Below are 20,760 nucleotides of genomic sequence, written 5' to 3'. Positions count from 1 at the left end.
TAGATTATTACAGGTACATGTTCTATCCCTGAAAAAAAATCATAGAAAACTTATGTGAAAAATGGGTGCATTAGGAAGTATTAATATGGTATCGCTCTATGTGGAATACAGGGCACATGAGTGACTGGCAAGACCTGTACATATTTGCTTCATCAGTCTAGAAAATACAGCAGTATAGACTGTATTTTGTGTCCTGCAACACTTTGGGGTATACCATCAGATACAGTACATCGCAACAGTGAATACACCAGTCACAGTTTTGTAAATATTTTATTATCTCTTTTCATGGGGCAACACTGAAGAAATGACACTTTGACACAAAGTAAAGTAGTCAGTGTACAGCTTGTTTAACACTGTAAATTTGGTGTGCTGCATGGGTTAGGAGTGTTGGGTCAGCTTGTCAGTGCTCAGACCATACGCCGCACACTGCATCAAATTGGTCTGCATGGTTGTCGTCCCAGAAGGAAGCCTCTTCTAAAGATGATGCACAAGAAACCCCGCAAACAGTTTGCTGAAGAAAAGCAAACTAAGGACATGGATTACTGCAACCATGTCCTGTGGTCCGATGAGATTAAGATAAACTCATTTGGTTCAGATGGTGTCTAGCGTGTGTGGACGCACCAGGTGAGGAAAGGCATACAAAGACAAGTGTATCTGGCCTACAGACAAGCATGGTGGTAGAAGTGTCATGGTTTGAGGCTACATGAGTGCTGCCGGCTGTGGGGAGGTACAGCTCACTGAATCACAAAAGCCAATATGTATTGTGACAATACTGCAGCAGAGTATAATCCCCTCCCTTTATTTTCCAACATGATAATGACACCACACATACCTCCAAGATGACCACTGCTTTGCTACAGAAACTGAGGGTAAAGGTGCTGGACTGGCCAAGCATGTCTCCAGACCTAAACCCTATTGAGCATCTGTGGGGCTTCTTCAAACAGAAGATGGAGGAGCGCAAAGTCTCTAACATCCACCAGCTCTATGGGTATTAAAGACCTTGGAGAATGGAAGAGGATTCCAGTGGCTTCTGTGAAGCACTAGTGAACTCCATGCCCAAGAGAGTCAAGGCAGTGCCTGAAAATAATGGTGGCCACACAAAATATTGACACTTTAGGCACAATTTGGCTATTTTTCCTTAGGGGTGTACTCATTTTGTTGCCAGTGGTTTAGACATTAATGGCTGTGTGTTGAGTTATTTAGAGGCGACCAAAGTTACACTGTTATACAAGCTGTACACTGACTACATTACATTGTATCAAAGTTTCATATCTTCAGTGTTGTCCCATGTAAACATACTGTGGAATAAAATATTTACAAAATATTGAGGGGTGTACTCACTTTTGTGATGTACTGTAACATTAAGATGCATTTACACTGAAAGAGTATCGTGACCAGTCTTTTAGGCTGCTTTCACACATCCGGTTTTCGACGTCAGGCACAATCCGGCGCTTTGCAGAAAAAACGGATCTGGCGTCTGCTGCAGCCGTATCCGTTTTTTCCCCATAGACTTGCATTAGCGCCGGATTGTGCCGCATGGCTCTGCGTTCTATCCGGTTTTTGCTGGATTTGGAAAAATTTGCTTGTCTGGCGGAAAGAACACAGAATTAAACGTTTTTTTGTCCCCGGCAAAAAACTGCATCGCATCAGATCCAGTGCCATCCGGCGTGTTTTACAATAAAAACCTATGGACGCCGGATCCATCTTAATGCGGCATACAATGCATTACAGCGACGAATTCCGTTTTTTGCTACTGAGCATGCTCAGTAGCACAATGGATCCGTCAAAAAACTTAAGGAACTGATGGAAAAACTGATGCAACTGATCAGTTTTTTCGCCTGATCCGTTGAATGAGTTTTTACACCGGATTGTGCCTGATGCCAAAAACTGGAAGTGTGAAAGTAGCCTTAGGCGGGCTTTGCACGTTGCGATATCGCAAGCCGATGCTGCGATGTCGCACGCGATAGTCCCCGCCCCCGTTGCTGGTACGATATCGTGTGATAGCTGGCGTAGCGAAAATTATCGCTACGCCAGCTTCACATGCACTCACCTGCCCTGCGACCGTCGCTCTGGCCGGCGACCCGCCTCCTTCCTAAGGGGGCGGGTCGTGTGGCATCATAGCGACGTCACACGGCAGGCGGCCAATAGCGGCGGAGGGGCGGAGATGAGCATGATGTAAACATCCCACCCCCCTCCTTCGTTCCGCATATCCTACGGAAGCCGCGGTGACGCCGGTAGGAGATGTTCCTCGCTCCTGCGACTTCACACACAGCGATGTGTGCTGCCGCAGGAGCGAGGAACAACATCGGACCGTCGCGTCAGCGTAATTATGGATTACGCCGACGCAGCACAGATGATACGATTACGACGATTTTGCGCTCGTTAATTGTATCATCTAGGCTTTACACACTACGATGTCGCATGCGATGCCGGATGTGTGTCACTTTCAATTTGACCCCACCGACATCGCACCTGCAATATCGTAGTGTGCAAAGCCCGCCTTAGGGTGATCTTACAGTGTAATCAGGCTCTCGATAGCCCGTTTATTGACTGAAATGATTTCTGCACATCGTTCTCAACAGCATCGTCCTGTGTAATCGAGATTCGCACTACTGAGAACCATGGCAGCCTATGTGCCGTGAGGTATTTATTCTTACCGCGGTGTGCCTGTGTGAAACGGCTATTAAATGACCACCATTGGGTAAACGTTTACTGATTGGTGGTCGTGAAGAGGACACTGGTCGGTATATGGATTCGTAGTCCTATAATTTTAGATTAGGGGGTCATCTGACTGCAGGGGCCAATTTATGGATCCATATAAATTCCTCCCAATCAACGTTATGGTGTTGGGGAGGGATGATAGGGGGATTGCCTGAAAAAACAATCTTATCAAAGTGCAGTTACCGCAACATCTGTTCTGTGTTTTCTTGTCTGAGTGCCCAGTGTCAAATGTGAGGTCTTCTGCTCAAAGGAGCTCCAAATTGTAGAGTAGAAAGTCCCCACCAGTTTGTTTTCCCACAAAATAGAACAATTGCCTCTGGCCATAAATCAGCTGCCGTGGCTCCTACAGATGTTACGCCCATGACATGGGGCTGCAGAGTCAGAGAAGCCAGAGGAACGCTGCAGGGAAACCAGTGACGGGAGGAAGCAAGATCACTGCAGACAACACTAAGGATATGGAAACAAATGTTTCAACTTCTTTGGATCACTGAGTACCAGGTGGATGTAAAATTCACATAGACATGGCCTGTAGAAAGGAAGCGAGGAAAGGAAGAAAGGAAAGGAAGGGGAGAACGGAAAGAAGAAAGAGAGAACAGCTCATCAATAACAGTACATAGATAAGTAAACAGAAAGAAAGAAAGAAAAGACTCACCAATAATAGGATATACAATTGTGCTCTAAAGTTTACATACCCCAGCAGATTTTTTGCTTTCTTGGCCTTTTTTCCAGACAATAGGAATCTTTATTCCCACTCATGATTAGTGGTTGGATGAAGCCATTTATTGTCAAACTACTGTGTTTTCTCTTCTTAAATCATAATGACAACCAAACACATTCAAATAACCTGATGAAAAGTTCACATACCCCAGTTCTTAATGCCATGTATTGCCCCCTCTAACATCCATAACAGCTTGAAGTGTTTTGTGGTAGTTGTGGATGAGGCTCTTTATTTTCTCAGATGGTAAAGCTGCCCATTCTTCTTGGCAAAAAGCCTCCAGTTCCTGTAAATTCCTGGGCTTTCTTGCATGAACTGCGCGCTTACGTTCTCCCTAGAGTGGCTTAATGATATTGAGGTCAGGAGACTGAGATGGCCACTCCAGAACCTTCACTTTGTTCTGTTGCAGCTAATGACAGGCCGACTTGGCATTGTGTTTTGGATCGTTGTCGCGCTGGAACGTCCAAGTATGTCCCTTGCGCAGTTTCCGGGTTGATGAGTGCAAATTTGCCTCCAGTATTTACTGATAATGTGCTGCATTCATCTTTCCTTCAACTTTGATTAAGTTTCCTGTGCCTTTGTAGCTCACACATCCCCATATCATCAGCAATCCACCTCCGTGCTTGACAGTAGGAATGGTGTTACTTTCATCATAGGCCTTGTTGACACCTCTACAAATGTAACATTTATAGTTGTGGCCAAAACGTTTGATTTTGGTCTCATCACTCCAAATTACCTTTTTACAGAAATTCGGAGGCTTGTCTCTGTGCTGTTTGGCTTATTGTAGCCAAGATACTTTGTGCCATTTACACAATAATGGTTTCCTTCTGGCGACTCGACCATGCAGCCCATTTTTCTTCAAGTGCCTCTTAAGGGTATGTGCGCACGTTGCTTTTTACCTGCTTTTTACCTGCTTTTTTGCTGCTTTTTCTTCTGCGCTGTTTAATGCCAAAATGGAGGTGTTCTTCTATTCAAGCAAAGTCTATGGGAATTTGGGTTTCTTGTTCACACTATGTTGTTCAAAATGCTGCCTTTTTGTGGCAGAACTTTGGTCAAAAACTCAGCTTTGCAGTGCAAAACCCAAATGGCAAAAACAATTGACATGTTGCTTCTTTGAAAAGCTGAGTTTTTGACCAAAGTTCTGCCACAAAAAGGCAGCATTTTGAACAACATAGTGTGAACAAGAAACCCAAATTCCCATAGACTTTGCTTGAATAGAAGAACACATCCATTTTGGCATTAAACAGCGCAGAAGAAAAAGCAGCAAAAAAGCAGGTAAAAAGCAGGTAAAAAGCAACGTGCGCACATACCCTTATTGTGAATCTTCAAACAGCCACACCGCTAGTTTTCATTGAGTCCTGTATTTCAGCTGATGTTATCTGTGGGTTTTTCTTTGAATCCCGAACAATTTTCCTGGCAGTTGTGGCCGAAATGTTTGTTGGTCTACCTGATCGTGGTTTGGATTTTACTGAGCTCCTGATTTTCCATTTGTTAATTACAGTTTGAACACTGCTGACTGGCATTATCAATTTTTTTTGTATCCCTTTCCTGTTTTATACAGTTTAACTATCTTTTCCCGTAGATCCATAGACAATTTTTTTGCTTTCCCCATGACTCACAATCCAAAGACATCAGTAGCTGGATAAAAGATCCAAGAGTCAGTCTGGATCCCAGAAACTCGCTCAGCTTTTATGTACACACACACTGATTACAAACAGGTCACAGGTGAGGATGTTACCTTTATTAGCCATTCAAAACCATTTGTGTCATGTTCTGCGCATGTTATCTGGCCAAAATCACCAGTGTATGTGAACTTTTGATTTTGGTCATTTGGATGTTTTTGGTTGTCATTATGATTTAAAAAAAGAAAACAGTAGTTTGACAGTAAATGGCTTCACCCAGCCACTAACCATGAGTGGGAAAAAAGAACTTGTGTTTTCATTCATATTCTCTGAAAAAAAAAGGGCAAGAAAGCAAAAAAATTTGCCGGGGTATGTAAATTTTTGAGCACAATTGTAGATAAGTAAAAAGATTAGAGAAGACGGAGGAAGAAGGAAAGAAAGAAAAGAAAGGAAAGAAAGAGGACAGAAGGACGGAGGAAAGAAAGGAAAGAAAGAGGACGGAAGACAGAAAGGAAAGAAAGAGAGGATGGAAGGACGGAAGAAAGAAAGGAAAGAAAGAGGACGGAAGGACGGAGGAAAGAAAGGAAAGAAAGAGGACGGAAGAACAGAGGAAAGAAAAGAAAGAAAAGAAAGAGAGGACGGAAGAACAGAGGAAAGAAAGAGGATGGAAGGACGGAGGAAAGAAAGGAAGGAGAGGACAGAGGAAAGAAAGGAAAGAAAGAGAGGACGGAAGGACGGAGGAAAGAAAGAGAGGACGGAAGGACGGAGGAAAGAAAGAGAGGACGGAAGGGCGGAGGAAAGAAAGAGAGGACGGAAGGACGGAGGAAAGAAAGAGAGGACGGAAGGACGGAGGAAAGAAAGAGGACGGAAGGACGGAGGAAAGAAAGAGGGGACAGAAGGATGGAGGAAAGAAAGAGGGGACAGAAGGACGGAGGAAAGAAAGAGGGGACAGAAGGACGGAGGAAAGAAAGAGGGGACAGAAGGACGGAGGAAAGAAAGAGGGGACAGAAGGACGGAGGAAAGAAAGAGGGGACAGAAGGACGGAGGAAAGAAAGGAAAGAAAGAGGAAGGAAAGGATGGAAAGGACGGAAAGAAAAAGAAAGAAAAAGAAAGAAAAGAAACAAAAGGAAAGAAACAAAAAGGAAAATAAGAAAGAAACAACAGCTCACCAATAATAGGATATAGATAAGTAAACAGAAAGATGAAGGAGAAATTAAGGAAAGAAAGAAGGAAGAAAAGAAAAAAAAAGAAAGAAAGAAAAAAAAGGACAGTTCAGCAATAATAGGATATAGATAAGCAAACAGATGAGAGAGGAAGGAAGGAAGGAATAATAAGGGTATGCACGTTGCAGTCTTGTGTTCACCATAAAACTGCACCCGGTGGCCCAAAAACGCGTGCGTTTTCCATGCGTTTTTGATAATGCGTTTTTTTTTAAATTAATTCAATAGGTGAAAAATACAAAAAGGATTGCAGTCATGTGGTCACCATAAAAAAAGCAACAAGCAAACAGCAAATCTAACATCTCATAGACTTTGCTGAGGAAGGAAAAGCATGCAGTTTTGTGCCAGAAACTGCACCCAAAAATGCAGAAAAAAATGCAGTTTGTGCATGGGGTCTGAGAGCTGCACCGTGGAAGATTGGGAGTTTATTGCCCCAACTCAAATGCAATGTTTTGGAACCAGAAAAAGTAGTGATGAGAAAGGTTAGAGCAATGTTTTTTTCTGGAGTGTACAATGCATTGTGCACACTTTATCTGGAGGAGTGCTGCTGCCTTCTAGACAGATAATACGGGGAGATGATGATCATATGGGATGTTACCGATCGAGACTTTACATGGCCGCAGTATAGTCAGGAGCTGCACTCACTGTACACACATATCCATAGTACTTACTCTCACCGCCTGCTCCATGCAGAAGTCTCTGGCTCGGAGAAACCGGAGTAAGAAGTGATCGGAGAGCCCCAGGGGCCAGTGCCCGCTCTCCGCCTCCGCCCTCTGCCGGATGATCCCGAGGGCCTCTGTCACCACCGGGCAATGATCGGGCAGCTCGTTCAGTCTGGGATTCCCTTTCTCATAGTCCTCCTGAGCCTCCGACATGTTCCAGCCGAGCCCTGAGAAGTTTAGGGAATGTTCCTCCTCCTGCTGCTGGAGGGAGGCAGCTCTGCTGGGCTGTGCCTCTGCTGCTGCTGGGACATGTGCAGCCGACTGTTAAAGGGACAGAGACTGCATAATGACCAGTGGGATGTTCACAGGGGGTCATCAGGACACATTGCTGTACACCAGGCGCTGCTAGGGTCCCACAGTACAGTGCATACCCCCTCCCCGACACTTATAAGAAGATCTATACATATAGAATTACAGTATACCACTGTAGCGAACACTAAAACACACTACAAAGACCAATTATACCTAACTTACTACTACACAAGGCAAAAATAATACCGCTATACAATGTCCACTCTACAGTACCACATAGTGAGTACATAATATTATAAAACCATTACCTCTAGAAAACAACACATTATACACAGACCAATAATCTACCCCTACCGCTATATAATGCCTGAAATGAATTGTTACTAAACTAAGAGAGCAAAAAAGAAAAGAAAAAGTTCTATTAAAAAGACCACTTATGTGACCATATAGATGTAGTTACCAGTCCTGCCAACCACTAGTACAGATATATACAGTATGGTGACATACAGCTTAGGCTGCTTTCACACATCCGTTTTTTTCTGAGCGGCACAATACGGCGCTTTGCAGAAAAAAACGCAATCGTTTTTTTTTGCCGCCAGTTGCGTTTTTTTTCCCATAGACTTGCATTAGCATCGTATTGTGCCGCATGATGTCACGCTCCCCGGGTCCCCTGCGCTGCCCCCCGGCTCACCTGTCACGCTCCCCGGCTCCCCTGCCTCGCTTCCCGGTTCCTTGGTCCGGTCACCGCTGCTCCCCGCTCTCCAGCATCCATTGCCGGCGCGTCCCCGGCGTCCTGGTCCCCGCTCCCGGCGCCCGTCGGCTTCTCAGCCCCAGCCCGGCCCTGCTGCTTCCTCCTCGCAGCTTCCTGCTCTGGCTTCTGGCACTCGGGCCGCGCGCATGCGCATTAGGGCGCGCGCGCGGTCATTGACCCTTTCTTAAAGGGCCAGCGTCCATTAACAGGAAATGATGCAAACAGGTACAGGGTATAAAGGGGTTGATGTCCAAGGGGGCGGGGCCTGATCTTCGTGTTTCTTAAGCTAGGAGTCAGGTCTCCTGGTGTCTCTATGATATACTCACCTATCTCTCTTGTAGAGCCGTGCCTGCCTCGCCATCCGGTCCTGCCGAATTCCGAAACCCCCGAACGCTGTCCATCTGCCATCCTGACAGTCCGTACCATCTCGGATCCCTGCGGTGACCCGTCATCTCGCTCCAAAGGTTCCGGACCCCGCCTGACATCTTCTCGGCTTCCGAACCTGAGCTGCGTCACCCGGACTACCATCAGTGACTCCGTGGTCCCAGGGACTTCTCCGTTATACTCGTATGCACGGACTGTTCTGCTGCCTATAGTGCTCCAGCTACCGGACCCCTTACCACCATCTAGGAGTTCGGCCCAGTGGATCCACCTCCTGGGTCTACCCGTCCACCTGGCCCTGACACATGACCTTGCGTTGCGTCCGGTTTTTGCCAGATGCGGCATATTTAGCCCATGCGGCGGCCGGATGGAACGTTGCCTGGCACGTTTTTTTGTGCAGGGCGAAACAACCGCATCACGCCAGATCTGGCGCAATGCGGCGCGATTTACAATGCAAGCCTATGGACGCCGGATGCGTTTTTTTGCACTGCGCATGCTCAGTATCAAGCCGCATCCGTCAAAAAACGGACGGGCCGTATGGAAAAACTTATGCAACAGATCCGTTTTTTTCGCCGCATCCGTTGCATAGGTTTTGGAGCCGGATTGAGCCGCAGTGCAAAAAACGGAAGTGTGAAAGCAGCCTTACACTCTTTTTTTGTCTTTTCCATCTGGCTCAACACAACAACCTCTTCCAGCCAGGACTCATCTAGAGATTACAACAAAGAGACATTTGACTTCTCACATTTCCAGTCCTCATTTATTCCCCATCCTGCCTGCTCTTCCGGCGTGAAACAGTAACCCAAATACTTCAAACGAAAAGGATGTAATTACTATGATTACACCTTCACCAAAAATGCTACAAAGATAGTGCGCCAGATAGCGGGGGTCTCTAAATAATTGTGTCCCATAGAAAGTAGTAAAGCCCCACCGTGCTACCCAGCAAGTAATAATGCCCAATTTGCTCCTTTGAAAGTTATAATATCCCAGTTGAACCTTCAGGCAACAAATACCCTTGAGTATCCCCTTTAAGTAACAATTCTCCCACCCCCAAAAAGTATAAATTCCCCAGAAAGCCTCAATCAAAACTAATATTACACCCATTTAAATCAAATAACTTGAGTGCCCCCACAGCACCCCAGAGACACTGTATGATGGTCCCAACAGCTCAATATACACTGTATGATGGTCCCACATCTCTCTATATTCTGTATGCTGTACAGGCTGATCCTGCTACATTGTGCTATACGGACCCAGCCTGCCGCATCAGCCGTCCCAGCTGGACCTGCCTTATCAGAGTTTATCAGTGTCCGCCTGTCACAGCACCATGTTTCCCTAAGTGGCACCTGGTTTGTACCTGCAGCCTAATCCACCCTCACGATCAGAGGCTCTTGTGAAAACCTGGTGTGAGCCATTGTCACGCCCCTCAGGTATTCTTTGTACTGTGGCCCAGTAGGTGCACTCCCCGCTCACCCCCACGAGCATTACAGTTTGCCCAGGCCATGGATCCAGCCATCTTCAGTGCTGTCCTGCTTGCCGGCCTGCAGCCAGTGGTGGTTTGGCAGCAAGAACAGCATGACCGGATTCTGACCCATCTGCAATACCAGTCTGCACTTCTTGTCTCAAGTGTCTCCATCGGCCTCGCCACCGGCTGAAGTCACTTTCTCTTGCTGCAATTCCGGCTCCAAGCTCTGGCCTTCATTTAAATACTCCTCTCCAGTTTGACGGCGATCCCCAACAAAGCAGGGGACTCATAAACCAGTGTTCCTTGCACTTTGAACTTTTATCACATCAGTTCATCTCAGATCGGGCCAAAGTGGTCTTTATGACGTTGCACCTGACCAGCGAGCCTCTTGCTTGGATCAAGCCATTATGGGAGAGGAGTGATCCTATTGTCTAGAACCTGCAGATCCTTCTAGAGGCATTCCGCAAGGTGTTCGATGAGCTGGGTTGAGTCTCCTTGGCAGCATCCTCACTCCTTAGACTCTGCCAGGGGAGTCTCACAATAGGCCGGTGTGCCGCCCGCTTCTGCATCTTGTCCTCTGAACTGGGCTGGAATAATGATGGCTCCATTTTGGGAAAGATTGTCTAGTAGGATCAAGAATAGGCTGGCAGGTCAAGATATACCTTCTACTCTGGACGACCTGGTATCGCTACCTATCTGCATCGACCTCAGGTTCCCAGAACGATCCAGAGAGGCGGTTATTACGCCTGGTTCCTTCATTCCAGAGGCCCATCATGCCGCGACCCACAGTCTCTGAGACTCTTCCTGAGCCTATGGAGGTAGATCATGTGCATCCGGTAAAGCTTTACCAAGAGACCTGTTGCATCGGAGAAGGGTGCTTCTACTGCGGAAGTCCTACTCAACTGAATAATGTTTTGGTCCCAAAGCTGGGAAGCTTCTAAGCCTAAGGAATGTAGGAGAGGCTACCCTAGATGAGAGCAAGTCCTCTTCACTGTTATCCATATCTGTATCATGTGGCCAAACATAGTTCACAGAGTCGACCCTTTTGGACTCTGGTTTCACTGGGAACTTCATACAGCAGGCCATAGTGGATTGGTTCCAGATTCCCATCCATCGACTTCAAGTTCCCATAGTGGTGTCATCTGTGGATGGAAAACCATTATCCAAGGCAATCCAGCTCGTAATCGGGCAAGTGGACCGTCACGTGGTAATGATGCACAAGTAGACATTCACTTTCCATGTGCTACCAGGGATGTCACACCCTGTTTTTTTAGGACTGTCATGGCTTCAGATGCATGGATGCATGAGTTTGTCTTGGACTGGAGATTCAGAGATGTGTTTAGATGGGGTCAGTCCAGTTCGACCTGCACGCCCACCTGTGATGCCCTCTAATCTTTCGGGTATGCTGTCCGCCTACTGGGTGTATGCAGTTGTCTTCAATAAGAAGGAGGCTGAGACTCACCACAATCCACTGCCATTCATACCGGAATTGTTCAACCATCTCCGAGGTTCCAATATCCTCTCCAAGCTCATCCTCCAGGGTGCGTACAATCTTTTCCATATATGGTCAGGTGATAAATGGAAAACTGCCACTATAAGTATCGGGTAATGACATTTGGGCTCAGCAATGCTCTGACGGTGTTCCAGACATTCGTCAACCATATCTTCGTGACCTCCTCTATTCATGGGTAGAGGTGTACCTGAACAACATCCTCATGTTCTCTCCCAATCTGCCTACATACCGGAGGAATGTTCGTCAGGTATTGCAGAGGTTGAGGGAGAATCAACTATATGCTAAATTTGAAAAGTGATCCTTTGAACAGACTTCCCTTCCTGGGCTACATAATCTCTGACACCAGCCTGAAGATGGACACAGAGAAGGTGTCAGTGGTTCTGAAGTGGCCCCGTCCTGATGGACTGAAGGTGATTCAGCAATTTCTGGGTTTCGTCAATTATTACCACCAATTAATTTGGTTTCTATCTATCATGGCCCTGACCCGCTAGAGGGGTATGGACTCCTGAAGCTGAGAGTGCATTTGTTACCCTCAAGCAATCCTTCTCATTGGCTCCAGTGCTGCATAGACCAGAGAAAAACAGACAATTCTTCTTGAAGGTGGATGTGTCTTCCTCTGGGGCTAGAGTCATCCTCGGGTAGAAATCTGCTTCTGGTAAGATGGAAACCTGAGGTTTCTTTTCCAGGGCCTTTTCTACCTCTGTGCACAATTAGTCCATTGGTGAATTATTGGCAATCAAGATGGCTCTAGAGGAGTGGAGATACCTACTGGACGGAGTGGTGCATTCCGTAGTAGGCCCGCAGACTAACGGACCGGTTCTGACCTCCCACGGATTCGGGATCAACCTGAGCCCATCGCGGTGGTGACCAGTGTGAAAGGGCTGGCATCTATTGTGAGTAAACTACACCCTGAACCCACAGAGACTGTGTTGGCTCGTCCTTACCAGCACCGCCGCCCAGCGCTTAGGCGCCAAAGGCCATTACTTCCCTCATCATCCACCTGGGGCCCGCTCCGCCTGTGGGGAGCGATACCATCACGGCTGCCTTATCACCTGCACCGGAGAGGAACCCGGCAGCGGCGGCTATTCCCTGGCCACATACCACAGGTAGCGTCACAACAAACCTTTCCCAATACCCCGCTTCCCCCATCATTTAACTGTACGCCTCAGGGCAACGGAACTAGGCAAGGCCACCCCGTGAAAATGCCTGACCCGACCCGAAACGGCCCGGCGACGAGTAGACTGACCACCTGCCCCATGGGGCGCTACAGGTTCACCATGGGAAATGCTTGTAAATAGTTCCTACATCACTTTTTATGTTGTTACTGTAGTCATTTGCACATGAAGGAAATAAAAAAGCAGCAATTATGTTAAGTAAAAAACAATTTTGTAGGAGATTTAAGGTGTTTAGAAAAAAGAACACGCAGTTATGAAAAGATGTAAAAGGTAGCGACAATTGTACTGGTAAATGCTTTTTTTGGTATGGTTCTGATTTAACGTCCAACACCCAAGAGGCAATGGGAAGGAATTAAAATGAAGTGTAATGAAAATCTCGAGGTTTGGCAACAACATACGCGAGTGTGATCAACTGGGTGCAGTGTGATCTAGTTTTATATTATTAATATAGTTTTAAATTCATAAATCGATCTTAAAACGTATTATAAGCTATGTGCGCACACTATAGTTTTGTTTCTTCAGCAAAAAACGCACTCACTGGCCGAAAACTGCATAAAAAAAACACGCATGCATTTTTGCTGCGTTTGTGCATTTTCGGTGCGTTTTTAGTCCATTGATGGGCACGTTTTTGTCCATCTGTTTTTTAAAGGAAACACAAAATAGGATAATTGATAGATGACCACAAAAAGGCCAGAGGGGTCAAATAAAAATGTAGTACAAAGCTCATATGACACCAATCTCCTGTTGTCTTCTGAGCTTTGTGGCTGCATTCCTTATCTCTCCCCCTGCTGTGTTGTCCTGGCTCTTTTTCAATCACTATTTTGCACCTTGTATTTTAATTATTTCAAATAAAATTTACATTTTATTTTTGGCTATTTGATTTGGTTCTTCATTAGTGTTTTTAATTGATAGATAGCTATAATAGATACAAAAAATTGGAAAAAGAGATAAAACATATTGAATAGATAGAACATATAGAATAGATAAGAAAGAACAGTTACAATTGATAAAAAAAAAAACAGAATAGCTTGATAGACGGATAGCTAGCTTATCCAGCTGTTTTTTTAATCATTGTTTGGTAAAAAAATGGTGTGGGGTCCCCCCAATTTTCATATCCAGCACAGGTACAGCAGCAGCTGTGGGCTGCAACCCTCAGCTGGCTGCTGTCCCTTGATCATGAAAAATAGAGGGGATCCCACATTTTTTTTTTTAATTATTTAAAAAAAAAAATAAAAAAAATATGTAGTGTCCCACTAATGTTTTTTTTTTCTGAAACCAGCCAAGGTGCAGCAGACAACTGGGGGATGATATTATTAGGGTGGGAAGGGCCATGGTTATTTGGCTCTTTCCAGCCTAACAATAGCAGCCCGCAGCCGCCCCAGAAGTGGCGTATCCATTAGATGCACCAATTTTGGCACTGGACCTGTCAGTCTGAGAATACCAGCCCTCAGATGTCGGGCTTAATCTTGGTTGGGTATCAAAATTGAGGGGAACGCATAACGATTTCTTTTAATTATTTGTCTATTTATTTTACTGTATGATATAGACCCATCCACCGAAGTCTGTGATTGGTTGCAGTCAAATGCGCCCCCACGATGAGTGACACCTGTCACCAACAGTGCAACCAATCATAACAACCGGTGAACGGGGAAAGCAGTGAATATGTATGAGCCTAATGAGTGATCCAGAAGGAAGAATGAGTGGCCGCTAGGGCAACGCCAGTGATCGGTAGGTATGGTGCGCTTGCTCCTACCCTTTTATATGGGGAACAACATCTGGCCAGATACCGGGGATCAATCCCCTGCTGACCCAGAGTCAGTGGGGGACTGATCTGCCAGAACTCCGAAATGCAGGGACAAAACGCAAAAAGAATTGCCATGCTACTTCTTTTTTCTTCAACAAAAACTGCAGGCAAAAACGAAGCAACGTGCGCACAGCCTTTCTGAATTCTCATAGACTTTGCTGGGGAAGGAAATGCATGCAGTTTAGGACCACAAACTGCACCCAAAACTACACCCAGAAACGCAGCAAAAACTATAGTGTATGCACAGGGCCTGTAAGTATTTATTTGTCGTTAGTTTATTAGCTTTATTTTCTTAGGATTTATTAAAACAATTTGGTTCCCAGTTTTGACCCTCCTCAAAACATCACACAATTAGGTCCAGAAATATTTGGACAGGACACAAGATTTGGTATTTTATCTGTTTACCAAAAATATTCAAGATACAGTTATATAATCAAAATGGGCTTAAAGTGCAGACTCTCAGCTTTAATATGAGGATATTTACAGCCTAATTGGAGTAAGGGTTTAGGAATTACAGCACTTTAATATACAGCTGCCTCTTTTTCAAGGAATGAAAAGTAATTGGACAGTTATCTCAAAAGTTCTTTAATGGGCTACAAGGGTTATTTCCTTGTTAAGGCATCATCAATTCTGCAGGCAAAAGGTCTGGAGCTGATTCCAGGTGGGACATTTGCATATGAAAGCTGTTACTGTGAAATCACAACATGTGGTCAACAGTGATCTCGATGAAAGAGAAACAGACCATCATTAGAAATGTCCAAGTCAACTGTTTGGTACATTTAAAAAAAAAAAAAAAAAGCACACTGGTGAGCTTGGGAATTCAAAAGGCCTGGACATCCACAGAGGACAACAGTGGTAGATGATCGCAGAATCATTTCCATGATAAAGAAAAACCCCTTCACTACATTCACCTAAGTGAAGAACACTCTCCAGGATGTAGGTGTTTCAGTATCTAAGTCTAACATAAAGAGAAGACTTCATGAGAGCAAATACTGTGGCTTCACCACAAGGTGCAAACCGTTAATCCTTAAAAATAGAAAGGCCAGGTTAGACTTTCCCAAAAAACAACTAAAAAAGCCAGGCTAGTTCTGGAAAAACATTCATTGGACAGATGAAGTTAAGACCAACCTGTACCAGAATGATGGGAAAATAAAGTATGGAGAAGGCTTGGAATGGCTCATGATCCAAAGCACACCACATCATCTGTAACACATGATGGAGGCAGTGTGATGGCCGGGCATGTATGACTTCCAATGTTACTGGGTTACTAGTGTTTATTGATGATGTGACTGAAGACAGAAGCAGCTGGATAAATTCAGAAGTGTACAGGGCTTTACTTTCTTCTCAGCTTCAACCAAATGCAGCAAGGTTGATTGGATGGCGCTTCACAATACAGATTGACAATGACCCAAAACATTCTGTGAAAACAACCCAGGAGTTTTCTAAGGCAAAGAAGTGGAATATTCTGCAATAGCCAAGTCAATCACCAGATCTCAACCCCATTGAGCATGTATTTCACATGCTTAAGACTAAATGGGGCTTTACATGCTATGAGATCGCTAAAGCGATCTCATTGGGGTCACGGATTTTGTGATGCACATCCGGCCGCATTAGCGATGTCGTTGCGTGTGACACCTATTAGCGATTTTAAATCGTTGCAAAAACGTTCAAAATCGCTAATCGGTGACATCCCCCTAATCTCGATTATCGTTGCTGCTGCAGTAACGATGTAGTTCGTCGTTCCTGCGGCAGCACACATTGCTACGTGTGACACCGCAGGAACGAGGAACCTCTCCTTACCTGCGTCCACCGGCAATGAGGAAGAAAGGAGGTGGGCGGGATGTTATGTCCCGCTCATCTCCGCCCCTCCGCTTCTATTGGGTGGCCGCTTAATGACGTCGCTGTGACGCTGAACGAACCGCCCCCTTAGAAAGGAGGCAGTTCTCCGGTCACAGCGACGTCGCTAGGCAGGTAAGTAGTGTGACGGTTCTGAGCGATGTTGTGCACCACGGGCATCGATTTGCCTGTGTCACACAACCGATGGGGGCGGGTACACACGCTAGCAATATCGGTAACGATTTTGCAGCGTGTAAAGCAGAAAGACCCACAAACAAGCAACAACTGAAGTCAGCTGCAGTAAAGGTTTGGCAGAGCATCACAAGGGAGGAAATCCAGCGTTTAGTGATATCTATGGCTTACAGACTTCAGACAGTCATTGCCTTTATAGGATGCTCTACAAAGTTTTAAAAATGAACATTTTATTTAAGTAAATTTGTCCAATTAATTTTGAGTTTTTGAAATCAGGAGGATTTGTAGAAAAATAGTTGCAATTCCTAAACGTTTTACAGGATAATACACGTATATGCAAGGACCTAAGCGTATATGCAAGGAGCTTTTTCTTTGTTGCCCATTTGGCTCAGATGTAGGGTGCTCTGATCTGAACACAATCTTTTTACTGCCTAGAATATAATATGTACTTTAGAGGACCAGTTTTAAAATCTAAAGAAAGTTAAAGAATACCATTCATTACTAATCAGTAATATTGAAATAAAGCTACCATTAGGCCGGGGCCACACGGGGAACTAGTGCGATCCTCGCATGACACTCGGCTCAAACTAGCAGCACAGCGGGAGCAAAGTGTCATGCGAGTGTCTCTGCAACTGAGGTCCGATTATGCGATCGGACCTCAGTTGCGGGGGGTGGACCGGCTCTGAGGAGGACAGGGAGGGATTTCTCTCTCTCTCTCCTCCATAGCCGACTATTGACATTCTCGCACTGCACTCGCGGTACACCGGTTTACTGCGAGTGTAGTGTGATCTTTCTCTCGCCCCATAGACTTGAATGGGTGCGAGAGAAAGAGTCTCACATTACAGTCACAGCATTCTGCAATTGTTTTCTCGGTCCGATTTGGGTCGAGAAAATAATCGCTCATGGGTGTTGGGACATAGGTTAATATTGGTCCGAGTGGAATGCGATGTTTTATCGCATTCCACTCGGTCCGATTTTCATGCCGTGTGGTTTAAGCGGGCTTTACACGCAACGACATCACTAACGAGAGGTCATTGATGTCACGGAATTCGTGACACACATGCGGCCTCGTTAGCGACGTCGCTGCGTGTGAAACGCAGGAATGATTGTTAACGATCAAAATTACTTACCTAATCGTTGATCGTTCCTTTCCCGAATATCGTTGCTGTTGCAGGACACAGGTTGTTCGTCGTTCCTGCAGCAGCACACATCGCTATGTGTGACACCGCAGGAACGAGGAACATCACCGTCCCTGGGCGGGATGTTCGGTCTGCTCATCTCCGCCCCTCTGCGTCTATTGGGCAGCCGCTTAGAAAGGAGGCAGATCGCCGGCCACAGTGACGTCGCTAGGCAGGCAAGTACGTGTGACCATTCCTAGCAATGTTGTGCGCCACGGGCAGCGATTTGCCCGTGAAGCACAACCGACAGGGGCGGGTGCTTTCACCAGCGACATCGCTAGCGATGTCGCTGTGTGTAAAGTGCGCTTTAGGCCTTAGTCTGATGCCTGGTAACAGGATCACTGACATCCACAAGTCATGATTCACTGCTCGCGGGTAAAGGTTTATTTGTATTCCACGAATTCCCTTCTGCAAATAACAGGGCAAACAAAACAAAAAGTTTGACTTGAAACCAAACATACAGTAGATACAAGCAGCAGGAGGACAAATAAGATTAGGAAGGCTCAGTTTGTAGAGGAATGTGATCATTCACCACCTAAATTAAAACAGTTTGAAGTCTATCTTTATAAGGCCTCATTCAAATGTACATTTTTTTGCATAGGACTGCTATCTGTGTTTTCACATATCTGTGAATTTCTGCGGACAGAGTGGTCGACACAAAACCGCAGAGACAACCGATTTTGATCAGAGTGTTGGCTCAAAATTGGCAATGCAAAAATCATACAGCACTCAGATTACAAACCTTATTTTTCTTTCACATACAAGAAAAATTGATCATACTCTGTCCAACAAGGCCCAAATTCTAGACAAAAAAAACAACTGATGGCACTACCATTATGCAGTCTGAACAGGTGAAAAAGTGAACATGACATATAATAACAAAAAAGGACAGTTGCACTCTGAAATGCTAAAGCATGCAAACCAAAAATGTAAAAATATAGACATGCATTACTGATTAAGGAAATCTAGGAAAAATTGAGATATTTAGCATGCAAAAATGGCCATTTCTATATCTGCCCAGTTACCATATCAAGGCATATCTCATATACTGGGCACCTACTCTAAAGGTACTGTCACACATAACGAGATCGCTAGTGAGATCGCAGCTGAGTCACCGTTTTGGTGACGCAGTTGCGATCCCGTTAGCGATCTCGTTATGTGTGACACCTACCAGCGATCAGGCCCCTGCTGTGAGATCTCTAGTCGTTGCAGAATGGTCCAGGCCATTTTCTTCAAAGGCGATATCCTGCTGGGCAGGACACATCGCTGTGTTTGACACTGTGTAACAGGATCACAGTGACTGCTGAGATCGTTATACAGGTCGCTACTGCGATCTGTATTGTTCTGCATCGCTGGTAAGATCTCACTGTGTGACATCTCACCTGCGACCTCCCAGCGATTTACCTGCGATCCCTATCAGGTCGCATCGTTTTTGGGATCGCAGGTAAGTCGTTATGTGTGAAGGTACCTTAACACTTCTCTCTGGGTTAAAAAACCTCCATGTGTATGGGCAAGTAGGAACCTGCTACTAGAGAATAAAATCATCTGGTGATTTTATTCTCTAGTGGGAGGTTCCTACTTGCCCATACACATGGAGGTTTTTAACCTCCAAAGAGGCTTCAGTTCAGAGTATGTACCCAGCATAATAATAATAATAATAATAATAATAATAATAATAATTTTATTCATTTATATAGCGCTATTATTTCCACAGCGCTTTACATACATTGGCAACACTGTCCCCATTGGGGCTCACAATCTAGAGTCCCTATCTGTAGGTCTTTTGAGTGTGGGAGGAAACCGGAGTACCCAGAGGAAACCCACACAAACACGGGGAGAACATACAAACTCTTTGAGTGTGTCTTGGTGTGGCTACTGGGCAGATATAGAAATGGTCATTTTTGCATGCTAAATATCTCTTTTTTTCTTAGGATTTCCTTTAGCAGTAATGCATATCTATGTTCTTACATTCATGGTTTCCATGCTTTAGCATTTCGGAATGCAACTGTCTTTTTTTGTTACGGACCAAATTCTGATAAAACTCGGAAGATATTCTGACCACACTCACTGATGAAATTTTGTCTGTTTTTTTCATATGACGCTTGAATGAGGCTGTTTTTTTTACTCTTGGACATCCCCTTTAAAGTTAGAGAAGCACTACCAGAAAACAAAAAGACAAAAGACAAAAAATGTTCTTGTAATGTAGATGAGGGGATAACTACGGTAACTAAAAATGAGCAAATCGATCAGCAGTGGAGTTTGAGTCAAATTTCTTGAAACTTGCAATTTAATGTGAATTCAAATAATTAGCGCTCTCTCAACCACCTAAATTTATTCACCACAAATCTAATTTTGGGGAAAATGTGTCAAATCTCATCTCTAATACTGACATTAATCTGCTTTCCGATGGCTTAAATACTGAGTTATCTGCTCTGTTTTCGTCTTGCACTGTACTATGAATCCCAAACTTTGACTCTTCGAATAATGCACCCTCTATTCTGTGGACCGCAGGTTACGTTCTTGATGCAATTATGACTAGTCACATTGGGGCTCTCATAGAAATATATAGAGGCTTCCTGTTCCCACATGAAACATGTCTTGTACATTCATCTACATTGTGCTGCTATATAGTAGCAGCATAGCGCAATCTATGGTCTCGTGACACATTTGATGCCAAAGTCAGTGTGTAGCTTCAGCTTATATAACCACTGGCCTGATAAGTTCAGCCAACAGATAGCTCTCCGCACTGCACCATACACTTGTATGCTTGGCTCACCTAATTCGGTTCACTTGAATATGAATTCAATGGGAAAGCACAGTGAGGGTACTTTACACGCTGCAATATCGGTATCAATATCGCTAGCGAGCGTACCCACCCCCGTCGGTTGTGCGACACGGGCAAATCGCTGCCAGTGGCGCACAGCATCGCTTACACCCGTCACACGGACTTACCTTTCCTGCGATGTCGCTCTGGCTGGCGAACCGCCTCCTTTCAAAGGAGGTGGTTCATGCGGCGTCACAGCGACGTCACACGGCAGCCGTCCAATAGAAGTGTAGGGGCGGAGATGAGTGGGAGGAACATCCCACCCACCTCCTTCATTCCTCATTGCCGGTGGACGCAGGTAAGGAGATGTTCGTCGTTCCTGCGGTGTCACACATAGCGATGTGTGCTGCCGCAGAAACAACGAAAAACCAGCGGCATGCACCACCAATGAT

General features: G+C 45.2%; 1 protein-coding gene across 1 annotated transcript in view; it reads right to left on the bottom strand.

The window, feature by feature from the left end:
- TTPA (alpha tocopherol transfer protein) overlaps nt 1–7,180 on the bottom strand; it is a 65,682-nt gene extending 58,502 nt beyond the window's left edge. The window contains exon 1 of the mRNA XM_075353239.1: nt 6,950–7,180. Coding sequence (XP_075209354.1) covers nt 6,950–7,153 — 204 coding nt within the window. The 5' untranslated portion in view covers nt 7,154–7,180. The remainder of the gene's footprint in view (nt 1–6,949) is intronic.
- Nucleotides 7,181–20,760: the final 13,580 nt, after the last annotated feature.

The sequence above is a fragment of the Anomaloglossus baeobatrachus genome, chromosome 6, assembly GCF_048569485.1.
Source record: "Anomaloglossus baeobatrachus isolate aAnoBae1 chromosome 6, aAnoBae1.hap1, whole genome shotgun sequence".
Lineage (NCBI taxonomy): Eukaryota > Metazoa > Chordata > Amphibia > Anura > Aromobatidae > Anomaloglossus > Anomaloglossus baeobatrachus.
Note: the sequence above shows the minus strand (reverse complement) of the source record. Positions and strands in the feature narration are given on the sequence as shown.